General features: G+C 43.7%; 1 protein-coding gene across 3 annotated transcripts in view; it reads left to right on the forward strand.

Annotated features, from left to right (window-relative positions):
- The window catches only part of PDE8A (phosphodiesterase 8A), a 144,285-nt gene extending 134,827 nt beyond the window's left edge, over positions 1–9,458 (forward strand). For all 3 annotated transcript variants that reach the window (XM_027522011.1, XM_027522010.1, XM_027522012.1), the window contains 2 exons: positions 7,593–7,722; positions 8,677–9,458. In XM_027522011.1, the coding sequence (XP_027377812.1) occupies positions 7,593–7,722; positions 8,677–8,783 (237 nt within the window). In that variant the 3' untranslated portion in view covers positions 8,784–9,458. The remainder of the gene's footprint in view (positions 1–7,592; positions 7,723–8,676) is intronic.
- Positions 9,459–13,428: the final 3,970 nt, after the last annotated feature.

Genomic DNA, 13,428 nt, shown 5'->3' on the forward strand with positions numbered 1-13,428 from the left:
GAACTCGTCAGTTCTAATGAGGTGGATAAACCTAGAGATGGCATACAGGGTGAAGAAAGAAAGAAAAATATCGTATATAGTGCATATATGTGGAATCTAGAAGAACGGTGCTATCTGCAGGGCAGAAATAGAGATGCGGATGTAGAGAACAGACTTGTAGACACAGCGGGAAGGAGAGGGTGGGACAGATTGAGAGAGTAGCGCTGAAAATGGTGAATCACAAAACCACAATGAGATAGCACGTCACATCTGTTAGAATGGCTGTTATCAAAAAGATAGGAAGTATTGTCAAGGATGTGGAGAAGAGAGAGCCCTTGTGCACTGTTGGTGGGAATGTAAATTGGTGCAGCCACTATGGAGCTGCCTCCAAAAATTAAAAACAGAACTACCATGTGATCCAGTAATTCTACTTCTGGGTATTTATCCAAAGAAAACAAAAGCACTAATCACCCCAAAAGATACACACACTCCCACATTCACCGCAGGATGACTTACAGTAGCCAAGTTGGAAGCAACCTAAGCACCCATTGATAGGTCAGTGAGTAAGGTGATGTGGGTATGTGTGTGCACATATAATGGGATATTATGTAGCCATTAAAAAGAATGAACTCTTGCCATTTGGTTTATGCTAAGTGAAATAGAAAAAGACAACTATGATATCATCTAACTTATATGTGGAATCTTACAGAGAACAAATTTGTGGTTGCTAGCTGAGTGGATGCAAGATGGTTAAAGGGAGTCAAAAGGTACAAACTCCCAGCTATAAAATAAAGAAGTCATGGGGTTGTAATGTACAGCATGGGAACTGTAGTTAGCAACTTTCAAATATGCAGTACTGTATTACTAAGAGAGTAGATGTTCAAAGTTGTAATTATAGGAAAAATTCTGTAATTATATATGGTGACAGATGTTAAGTAGATTTATTATGGTAATCATCTTGCAATATATGAAAATTTTGAATCATTATGTTGTACATCTGAAACTAATATAATGCTATTTATCAAATTCCTCAGTAAAAATAAGATAAAAACACTTTAAAAAATGATAAATAGCTGGGTAACTAACTATAAAAGTTTTTTTCCTTGGAATTTCTCTAAATACATAGGACTATTTTAAGTACAAGTTATAACACTGAATTGTCAAGGATATAATATATGTAACCATAAGCTATATGGCAACTATAGCATAAAGGATGGCAGAAAGTAAAATGGATCTACCTGAATCCAGGGTTTCTACATGTTACATTAAGTGTTATAGTATTAGCTCAGTAGACTGAGAAGTGAAAGATATATTTAGTAATCCCAAAATGTACTTAGTAATCCCTAGAGCAATCAGTGTACCTTAAAAGCTAATAGATATATTACTATAATGGAATTCTAAAATTTATTAAATTATACAAAAGCAGCAGGAGAACAGTCAAATGGGAGCTCCAGCTCTAATCATCAGTACTTACTTCAGTGGACTAAACCCTCCAATACAGATCATCAGGATGGATCTTGAAAAAATAATCCCAACTACATGCAGTCTACAAAAGACACACTTAAAATATAAAGAACAGAGAGGTGTAAAGTGAATGGATGGAAAGAGATATACCATGGAGACTGTAAATATAAAGATTAGAACGGCTATATTAATCTCAGACAAAACAGACATCAAGACAAAGAATAGTACCAGAGATAGTGAGAGACGTCATAGTGATAAAAAGTCTTATAGGAAGACATAAGCATAAGTGTGTGTGTATCTAATAACAGAGCTTCAAAATAAATGAGACAAGTACAACATGGTTGGAGATTTTAGTACCCCCTTTCAGCAATTGATAGAACAACCAGATTAAAATATCAGTAAAAACACATAATCCCAACAACACTGTTAACCACCTTACCTTACTTAATGTTTATAAAACACGTATCACATGTCTACAGAATATTTATTAAGGACACTGATATGTTCACCAATATGCATCATGCTGGGTCACAGACAAGATTCAGTAAATTTAAAATAATTGAAATCATACAGAATCTATTCTCCAGGCACAGTGGAATTAAATCAGAAATTAGTAAGAATAAGGTACCTAGGTAAACACCAAATATTCAGAAACTGACATTTCTAAATAGTCTAAGGTTCAGATAAAGGAAATTAATCAAAGTATATTAAAATTGTGGGATGCAAGCAAAACAGTTATCAGAGGGACATTTATAATTAGTGGAAAAGCCCTAAAGTTAACATCTTAGGTTTCAGTTTAAGAAACTAGAAAGAGACCAAGTAAACCCAAAGTAAGTAGGAAAGAAGTAACATAAGAGCAAAAAAAAAAATGAGCAAACAGTAAAGAAACACTAGAAAAAATTGAAGGGCAAATGGTGGAGTAGAAGGACTTGAGCTCATCTCCTCATGAAAACCCCAAAATCACAACTGCTGGACAACCTCATCAAAGAAGGATTGGCACCTACCTAGAAAGATGCTCTACACCCAAAGACCAAGAACCACAAGACAGGAGGACGAGCACTTTCACGATGTAATCAAATCCCACACCTGCTCAGGTTCTCCCACCGGAATGAGGTCTGAGCCCACGTTAGGCTCCCAGCCTGGGGGTCTGGCATCGGGGGGAGGAGCCCCCAGAGCGTTTGGCTTGAGTGCAGGAGCTCCACAGGACTGGGAGAGACAGACTCCATTCTTGAGGGCACACACAAGGTTTCATGAGCACTGGTGCCCAGGCCAGAGCAGTGACTCCGTTAGAGCCTGAACCAGACCTACCTGCAGGTTTTGGAGGGTCTCCTGGAGGTGGGGGTCGGCTGTGGCCCACTGCAGGGGCAGGAACACCAGTGGGGGAGGCCCTGTGGTAAATTCCTCAGCTGAGCTCTCCTAGAGGTCACCACTTTGGCACTGAGACCTGTCCCCACCCAGCAGCCTGCAGGCTCCATTTCTGGGATGCCTCTGGCCTTCTTGGATTGGAAGAATCAGTATTATCAAAATGACTCTACTGCCCAAGGCAATCAAATTCAGTTCAATCTCTCCCAAATCACCAATGGCATTTTTCACAGAACTAGAACAAATTTTTTAATTTGTATGAAAACACAAAAGACCCCAAATAGCCAAAACAATCCCAAGAAGGAAAACCAGAGCTGGAGGAATCAGTCTCCCTGACATTAGGCTATATTGCGAACCTATAGTCATCAAAACAGTGTGGTATTGGCACAAAAACAGAAATACTGATCAGTGGAACAAGATAGAAAGCCCAGAAATAAACCCATACACCTGTGGTCCTTAATCTATGACAAAGGAGGTCAGAAGATACAATGGAGAAAAGACGGTCTCTTCAATAAGTGGTGCTGGGAAAACTCTCAGCTACATGTAAAAAATGAAATTAAAACATTCTCTAACACCATACACAAAAACAAAACTCAGTGGATTAAAGACCTAAATGTAAGACCAGATACTATAAAAGTCTTAAAGGAAAGCATAGGCAGAACACTCTAACATAAATCACAGCAGTTATCTTTTTGGATCCACTTCTAGATTAATGAAAAAATAAATGGGACCTAATTAAAAGCTTTTTGCACAGCAAAGGAAATCATAAACAAAATGAAGACAACCCACAGAATGGGAGAAAATATTTGCACATGAAGTGATTGATAGGGATTCATCTCCAAAATATATAAATAGCTAATGTAGCACAATATCAAAAAACCCAAATAACCCAATAGAAAGATAGTGAAAGTGAAGTCGCTCAGTCGTGTCCGACTCTTTGCGATCCCATGGACTGTAGCCCACCAGGCTCCTCCATCCGAGGTATTCTCCAGGCAAGAATACTGGAGTGGGTTGCCATTTCCTTCTCCAGGGGATCTTCCCGACCCAGGGACCGAACCCAGGTCTCCCGCATTGCAGGCAGACGCTTTAACCTCTGAGCCACCAGGGAGCCCTAATAAAAAGATGGCCAGATCTAAATAGACATTTCTTCAAAGAAGACATACATGTTCATCATCACTAATTATTAGAGAAATACAAATCAAAACTCTAATGATTTACCACTCACAGTGGTCAGGAATGTTCATCAAAGTCTTCAAACAATACATTCTGGAGAGGGTTTGGAGAAAGGGAACCCTCCTACACTGTTAGTGGAATGTAAATTGGTACAGCCATTATGGAGGTATAGAGGTTCCTTAAAAAGCTAAAAACAGCTACTATATAATCCAGCAATCCCATTCCTAGGCATATATCCTAAGAAAATCATTAAGTATACATGCACCCCCGTGTTCACTGCATCACTATAATAGCCAGGACATGGATGTAATCTAAATGTCTATCGACAGAGGAATGGAAAAGAAAATGGAATATTATTTAGCCATAAAAAATAAAACAATGCCATTTACAGCAACATGGATGGACCTAGAGATTATCATACTAAGCGAAGTAAATCTGAGAGACAGATATTAATATCACATCAGCTTTTATGTGACATCTCAAAAAATGATACAAAGGAACTTATTTACAAAACATAAACAGACTCACAGACTTCAAGAGAAAGGGATAAATTAGGAGTTTGGGATTAACAGATACACACTACTGTATATAAAAGAGATAATCAACAAGCTCCTACGGTATAACACAGGGACCACCACTGAATATTCTCTAATAACCTATGTGGGAAAAGAAGCTAAAAAGGAGTGGATATATATATATATATATATATATATATATATATATATATATATATAAAACGGATCCATTTTGCTATACACCTGAAACTAATACATTGAAAATGAACCATACTCCAGTAAATTTTTTTAAAAAGATACATGTATAACTGAATCACTCTGCTGTATACCTGAGACTGACACAACATTGTAAATCAATTGTACTCCAGTATAAAATAAAAAGTAAGGAATATTTAAAAGAATAATAAACATTTTCAAAGCCAAAAGTTGGATTTTTTTTTGGCAAAATTAACAAAATTGGTAAATACACAGCTAAAATAATTAAGAAGGATGCAGATCACCAATATCAGGAATGTCACAATAAATGTGACCACTTAGATGAAATGGATGAATACCTTAAAAACTGTCAATACAATTTACCCTAACTGACAGGATTAATAATCCATAGTAAAGAAAGTCCATAGTAAAGAAAGTCCATAGTAAAGAAATTTTTTGTCAAAATGTTTTCATGATTTTTTTAAATGAAACTCTAAATCATTTCATTGAGGAATTCTGTCAAACATTTAAGGAATAAATAATGCTAGTCTTACAAATTAAACCAGAAAACAGAGGTGAGACATTTCCCAACTCATTTTCTGAAGCTGTTATTATCCTGGTACGTAAAGCTGACAAAGGCATCCCAGGAAAGAGTTACAGCTCATTACCCTCAGGAACACGTGCAGAGATTCTTAACTGAACAGCTGACCAGGGAAGGCGTGTCAGGAGAGCACCCACCCCAGGGCCCTGCTCTCTGAGCAGTCAGGCCGGTGGGCTGTGCATCTGAGGCTGTTATGCACCCTCCACCCGTTGCCACACACGCACCAGGGCAGAGATTCGCACGGAGCTGACCCTGCTGAGCCAGCACTGGCCTGACAGCAGAGGCTCCACCACAGCAGAAGCCCAGACTTGGCAGTATTCCCCACTCATCCTCTGCCCAGAGCCCCCAACCCTGCCTCCCACACCTCCTGGGGTGTGCTCCTGGCCCAACAGCTGGTGTAGATGGTCCCTGCCCTGCCTCCCAGGAAAGCCTGGCCTGAGCAGTCACAGCCAAGCTTGTGTGCCTCGGCCCCCAGGCCTGGAACAGCAGCAGCCCCTCCTGCTGGCTCCTGCCCTGGCCCGGAGTCTGGCACCGCCCACCTGCACAGGGAGCCCAGGCCTCTTCCTTGGCACTGTCCCCAGCACTGTCCGCAGCTCCTCGCACAAGCGTGTCTCTGCAGCATGGTGCTACGTGCAGAACGGCCCTTCCCGGGAAAACCCCCAGAGGTTGCCTGTTGTCCTCCAGTGGAGATTTCACGTTGAGAGCTGTAGCGAATCACTGTCACTTCCAAGGAAAGTCACCTGCCTTCAGCTGTGGAGCCAGTTCTTCCAGTGTCTTGGGCCTCGGACCCATCGATGTGCAGGGCGAGGTGGCCGTAACTTCTCACCAGTCCCTGCCACCCTGCTTGTGGTTGCCAGGCCTCGGAAAAGACAGAAGCAGAACGGAACCAGGGAGGCAGCTCCTGGCCAGCTGTCCAGAACAGCCCTGGGCTGGGAGGACAAGGAGGACTGGCCCGGTTTGCCCTGTGGGAACAGGTCCAGGTATAAGCGTTGGAGGGACAGGCTTCCAGCCCCAAGTGTAGGTCTTCTTTTGCTCCCGTGGAACACCTGAATTCTGGTCCCCGTATTAGACGCTTAACAGAGGTCCTTCACTTTCCCACAGCCCCACATGGCCCACAGAGCTCATTCACAGAGCCAGGTTCTGGCTGATGGCTGAATGCACTGCATACCTCCCATCCTCAGCCCTTGCTCTCACTGACCACTGTCCAGAGAAGCCAGGATTGGTCAGCAGGTCCACTCGTCCCAGGATCTCCACCCTCCCTGCTGGGTGCCCCTAGAGAACCAATTCCTGCACCCAGACCAGGCTTCCTAAGTGTTAACTCCCAGCCTGTCTTCCATGTTGAGCTGCCCCTTCCATCACTTTCTCACTAGCTGCCCACAGGGGCAGCCTGCCCAGACCAACAGAACAAATACCCTGGACCCCTGAGGATAGCTGTGCCTCCAGAGCCAGGAGATGGTTCCAGTCCTCTTGCCTGGCTCACCCCAGCCGTACTTGGTCCTGCACTCAAGACCCCTCATCCTGCCCCTTGGGTAGCCATCTATTTAACTCTCATCCTTGGCTGCCTGGCTCCCCAGGGATCTCTCAGTGATTCCCATGGCGCCGTCAAACCCTCCAAGTTCATACCTCACTCCAGGAAGGACCCCCTGCTTCATCATCACCCTTTGGGCATCACTTCATCCTTTCTCCTGGATCCTTTGATGAAAGCAACATGAGGAAAACAAAAAACAAGAAATTCCCTTATATCTTTTAAGATAAACTTGCGTCCTACTTCCCACTAGGATCTTCATTATATTTCCAGTTTTGTACACACACTATTGGAATACTGAAGATGTTTCTAAGGGTCTATCAGAGTACATAAAATCTTCATCCTAGAGCTTTTTTGCCTCAAGGGTGTTTAGACCTTTTTTAAATGAAACAATCTGGCCTGAGGTAAGAAGCAGACACTCGTCCCTTCTCTGTGAGGGGGGCTGTTTCTCCGCACTGTGGCCCTGGGTCAGGCCCCTGACATGCCCACAGGTGGGAGACGGCTGGGCAGACTGCTGTGCTCCTGCAGTGCAGGAACTGCACACAGCACCTGCAGGAGCTTCGGCAGGAGCCTTCAGGTGCTGAAGATGTGGGTTGGGTGGTCCCATCGGGGACAACATGACATGTCATGGAGGGTCCGGGTGCTTCGCTGGCGCTGTGACCGGCTTCTCCCATGAGCTCCCTGGGCTGCCCGGAAAGGCTCTGGTGGAGGGAATGCTTCTGGTGGGCATGGAGCCTGGTCCTGGGGTCTCCTAATTCTGGCATTTTCTGCCTTGCAGACAGACGAAGAGAAGCAACGGGACTTGCCTGTGGTGATGCCGGTTTTTGACAGAAATACCTGCAGCATCCCCAAATCCCAGATCTCTTTCATCGACTACTTCATCACAGACATGTTTGATGCCTGGGATGGTAAGAATGCACCGAGTGTATCTCCCTCAGTAATGGGGAGCCCACGTTAAGGACCGCATAGTGCTGTTCTGACTGTAGAGTATGTTCAGCGGCTCAGAGTGTGCAGAGGCCGAGAAGCCAGGCGCTGTCAAGGAGGTCCCGGCAGATGGGGCGCTCTCTGCTTTCTCCTCAGCTGCCCCCGGCTCCGGGGCTACCTGTTGTCCCAGTCGCAAAGATGAGAGCATTGAACACGGGGCTGAAGGGGCTGCTGGTCAAAAGCCCGGGATTCAACATTCTGAGGGAGCTCTTCTGCTGTCCCCTCACCCAGCTTCTCCACCTTCTCCAGTAGCCGACCTGCGGGCAGGCTGGTCTCTGACGGGGGCACGGCCCTCCTTGTAGCCCTCAGCGCGGGCGGAGCCCCCTGGCAGGTAGAGGGCTTTTAGGCAAGGGGCCCCTGCCGGGAGGCAGACCCATGTCCAGTCTGGATCCCGTCAGCAGGAGACGAGCCCATGCTGAGAGGCGGGGGACGGAGGACTGAGGTGGCGGAAGGCGCTGGGGCCTCGGGCCAGATTGCAGGCTCTGCTCACTGCTTCTGGGCCCAGACCAGATGTGGCCACTCCTGGCCCAAGTTTTCTTCACTAGCTTGCTGCTCGTGCCACGAGCTGCAGGTAGAAGGGGATAGGCTCAAGGAAGGGGGATGGGACGCCCCAGAGAGCTGGTCAGGGCTGGAATCAGGCAGCCCAGGCCCCAGGGTGCTGATTAATGGTGATAAAACGGGCGAGCCCCCTCCACTCTGTCCACTGGTGGCAGAGGCGCGGTGGGCACTGGGTGCAGATGGGGTTTCAGCCTATCGTGGGCTGTTCCATGTCTGCCGAGCACGGAGCACTGTCCCCTCCTGTCTGTCCCTCTCCTTAGAAAGCCTCCATGTGCATCCCGGGAAGGTGCAGTCTTATCACACTCTTGTCTTTCTTGCAGCCTTTGTAGACCTGCCTGAGTTAATGCAGCATCTCGACAACAACTTTAAATACTGGAAAGGACTGGACGACATGAAGCTGCGGAGCCTGCGCCCACCTCCCGAATAGTGCGGTACCCCTGTGGTCACCGGGGAAGGGCGGCCAGAGTTCCTTTCAGTATTAGCCAATCAGCCCCCCGACGCACAGAGCCTACGAGAGCACCCAGGGACGCGGTCACCTTCCCTAACCACCACCTGATGCCATTGCCGTAGAGCGAGGCTTCGTCCACTCACTGTGCCAGCCTGCTGCTGGGGCTCCGCGGAGAGTCTCAGAGAACACGGCTTGCATCAGCGTCCGTCTGTCCAAACCTGAGCTCGGGAGGCCCAGCCAAGAACGCTGACAGAGTTTCTGCTGATGACAGAGAATTTCTTGTTGCAGTTTCTCTCAATTATATTCAGCGCTTAAGAAGAGCTAATGGCAATAGGATCTTTTCCACATCATAGAAGGTGCAATCATTCACTTTGGAACACTACTGAAAGTGACTTCTCTTTTAAAATTAAACGGCAAATGAAAAAGACAAAGAAATTCTGAAGTTGATTATTAATATCAATTATTAAAATGTTTTATTTATTTTATTAGAAGTTCACTATTTTCTATGAATTTAAAAATACTTCAAAGCCAAAGCCAACTTTAGATGCCATGACCAAATTTACATGATTCATAGTCATTAAAAATACGTATCACTTGGTGTATAGACTTATTTTCATAATGCAAATTTAAAATAAATGATACATTTTTACTGCACTATAGAAATATCTGTGTATGTTACGTGTACCCCAATGTTCATTGCAGCACTGTTTATAATAGCCAGGACATGGAAGCAACCTAGATGTCCATCAGCAGATGAATGGATAAGAAAGCTGTGGTACATATACACAATGGAGTATTACTCAGCCATTAAAAAGAATACATTTGAATCAGTTCTAATGAGGTGGATGAAACTGGAGCCTATTATACAGAGTGAAGTAAGCCAGAAAGAAAAACATCAATACAATATACTAACACATATATATGGAATTTAGAAATATGGTAACAATAACCCTACATGTGAGACAGCAAAAGAGACACAGATGTATAGAACCGTCTTTTGGACTCTGTGGTAGAGGGCGAGGGTGGGATGATCTGAGAGAATAGCATTGAAACATGTATATTATCATATATGAAACAGATCGCCAGTCCAGGTTTGATGGATGAGACAGGGTGCTCCAGGCTGGTGCACTGGGATGACCCTGAGGGATGGGATGGGGGGGTTCAGAATGGGGGACACATGTAAACCCATGGCTGATTCATGTCAAAGTATGGCGAAAACCACTACAATATTGTAATTAGCCTCCAACTAAAATAAATTTTAAAAAATAAGTAAATTTTTAAGTGAAAAAAAAAAATTTGTGTATGTTAGGCTTTTCTGATTGATGTTAATTGGGAAAACTTTTGAAATCCAAGAAGGCACAATGGTTGTCTGAAGAGGCCTTATAAATAGTTGAGAAAAGAAGAGAAGCGAAAAGCAAAGGAGGAAGGAAAAGATATACCCATCTGAATGCAGAGTTCCAAAGAGTAGTAAGGAGAGATAAGAAAGGCTTCCTAAGTGAACAATGCAAAGAAATAGAGAAAAACAGTAAAATGGGAAAGACTAGAAATCTTTTCAAGAAAATTAGAGATAACAAGGGAACATTTCATGCAAAGATGGGCATAATAAAGGACAGACATGGAATGGACCTAACATAAAAAGATTAAGATATCTAAACCGAAGATATGAAGAGGTGGCAAGTATATACAAAAGAACTATACAAGAAAGATCTTAATAACCCAGATAACCACGATGGTGTGATCACTCACCTAGAGCCAGACTTCCTGGAATGCAAAATCAAGTGGGCCTTAGGAAGCATCACTACAAACAAAGCTAGTAGAGGTGATGGAATTCCAGTTGAGCTATTTCAAATCCTAAAAGATGATGCTGTGAAAGTGCTACACTCAATAAGCCAGCAAATTTGGAAAGCTCAGCAGTGGCCACAGAACTGGAAAAGGTATATTATTATTGCAATCCCAAAGAAAGGCAATGCCAAAGAATGTTCAAACTACTGCACAATTGTACTCATTTCACATGGTAGCAAAGTAATGCTCAAAATTCTCCAAGCTAGGCTTCAACAGTACGTGAACAAAGAACTTTCAGATGTTCAAGCTGAATTTAGAAAAGGCAGAGGAAGCAGAGATCAAATTGCCAACATTTGTTGGCTCACAGCAAGAGAATTCCAGAAAAACACCTGCTTTGTTGACTACACTAAAGCCTTTGACTGTGCAGATCACAACAAACTGTGGAAAATTCTTAAAGAGATGGGAATATCAGACCACCTTACCTGCCTCCTGAAAAACCTGTATGCAGGTCAAGAAGCAATAGGTAGAACCAGACATGGAACAACAGACTGTTTCAAAATTGGAAAAGGAATATGTTAAGAGCTGTATATTGTCACCCTACTTATTTAACTTATATGCAGAGTACATCTTGTGAAATGCCAGCCTGGATGAAGCACAAGCTGGAATCAAGTCTGCTGGGAGAAATATGAATAACCTCAAATGTGCAGATGATTTGCCCCTTATGTCAGAAAGTGAAGAGGAACTAAAAAGCCTCTTGATGGAAGTGGAAGGGGAGAGTGCAAAAGCTGGCTTAAAACTTAACATTCAAAACACAAAGATCATGGCATCCAGTCCCATCACTTCATGGCAAAGTGATGGGGAAACATGGAAAAAATGACAGACTTTATTTTCTTGGGCTCCAGAATCAGTGCAGATGGTGATGGCAGCCATGAAATTAGAAGACGCTTGCTCCTTGGAAGAAAAGCTATGACAAACCTATACACTGTATTAAAAAGCAGAGACATTACTTTGCCAACAAAGGTCTGTATAGTCAAAGCCATGGTTTTTCAGTAGTCATGTATGGATGTGAGAATTGGACCAGAAAGCAAGCTGAGTGCTGAAGAACTGATGCTTTTGAACTGTGGTGTTGGAGAAGAGTCTTGAGAGTCCCTTGGACTGCAAGGAGATCAAACCAGTCAACCCTAAAGGAAATCAGTCCTGAATAGTCATTGGAAGGACTGATGCTAAAGCTGAAGCTCCCATACTTTGGCCACCTGATGCGAAGAGCAGACTCATTAGAAAAGACCCTGATGCTGGGAAAGATTGAAGGCAGGAGGAGAAGGGGACGACAGAGGTTGAGATGGCTGGATGGCATTGCCGACCTGATGGACACGAGTCTGAGCAGCTCCAGGAGATAGTGAAGGACAGGGAAGCCTGGCGTGTGGCAGTCCATAGGGTCGCAGAGAGTCAGACACGGCTGAGTGACTGAACAACCACTAGTGGCCCCAGAAGCGCTCCAAAGGGCTCTTCTGTGCAGCAGCCAGAGCCCCAACACCAGCTCTGCAGGCGACTCCCCAAAGTGAAAGAAATCGGACTTCACACTTATTTTTCCTAAAACTCTTATACTTGAATTTCTAAAAGTCTGCCTTATTTTGTATACAGTGTTTCTATAGAATATTCCTGATAAAAAACAGAGAAAATGGAATATTTCGTGAATTGACATTTTATAACTAATCTGTTTTCATCTGTATTTGGAGTCTTTGATTCCAGAAATTTATAACAGTTCTGTATCTTCACATTTTGAACAAGTTATAGTACCGTTTAAAAAAAAAGACAACAGTGACATGTCAAAGATCTTGCTGTTTCCTTTAAACTTGTATGCTTTTTTTCCAGATAAAAATGAAATTAAAGTATTTGTTTTAAAGAAAACATGTGTCACCTTTTCTTTGAAGTCTTATAGTTAAAATACTCTATCTTTTTCTCCGTATAAATAAAGAAGATACCTTTTTTTTTTTTTGACAGAAGAAATAAATAGTTAAATGACTTTTTGGGGTCACTAAGGGCCAGAATATGTTGAAGAATTCTCAGCGATACCTTTAATTCACCACTAGGTGCCCATTCAGAGAGACCATGTGCCCCGGAGGGCTGGCACAGGGGCTCCCAGGGATGGTCCTGGCTTCCTGATGCCCATTCACTCTGGAGGTCTGACAAGGCCAGCCCCTCAGGGTCTCTCTAAGGAAACAAACCCCCCCTTTTCCTGTGTGGAGACAGGTGACCCAAGTTGGTAACTGTTGACTGACGTGGGAAGAAAGTCCTCTCCCCTCCAGGAAAGAAGAGAGTGATCCCACGAGGAACTCAACCATCATGAGGCAGAGATAGAATAATCAGCAAGAGACTTTAGGATGAAAGCACTTAACATGTTTGAAGCAATGAAAACCATAAGGTAAACCAAGGTAGTTTTGGGAAAAAAAAATCTGAAAAAGAACCAGAGAGACATTCTAGGCATGAAGAACATAGTCATTAAAACAAATGGAAAACTTCTGTGTAGGTTTACCAGAAAACCAGACATAACTAAAGAGAGAAGTAGCCAATTGGAAGATTTAAGGAAATGACTCAATGTGTAGCACAGAGATTAAAAATGGAAAATGTGAAACCAATGTTAAAATATGGAGGGTAGAATGAGATGCTCCGAACTGTGTCTAAATTAGGTGATCTGGCGGGGAGGAGAAGTGGGGAGAAGCGCTGTCCAGAGAGCGCCTGGGAGTCCCTCCAGACCTGACAACCAACTCCTCATGTTACAGGGCACGTCAGATCTCAGACAGGACGACACAACACCGTGAAAATGCAGAGTGTTCGGCTTCAA

The sequence above is a fragment of the Bos indicus x Bos taurus genome, chromosome 21 (assembly GCF_003369695.1).
Source record: "Bos indicus x Bos taurus breed Angus x Brahman F1 hybrid chromosome 21, Bos_hybrid_MaternalHap_v2.0, whole genome shotgun sequence".
Lineage (NCBI taxonomy): Eukaryota > Metazoa > Chordata > Mammalia > Artiodactyla > Bovidae > Bos > Bos indicus x Bos taurus.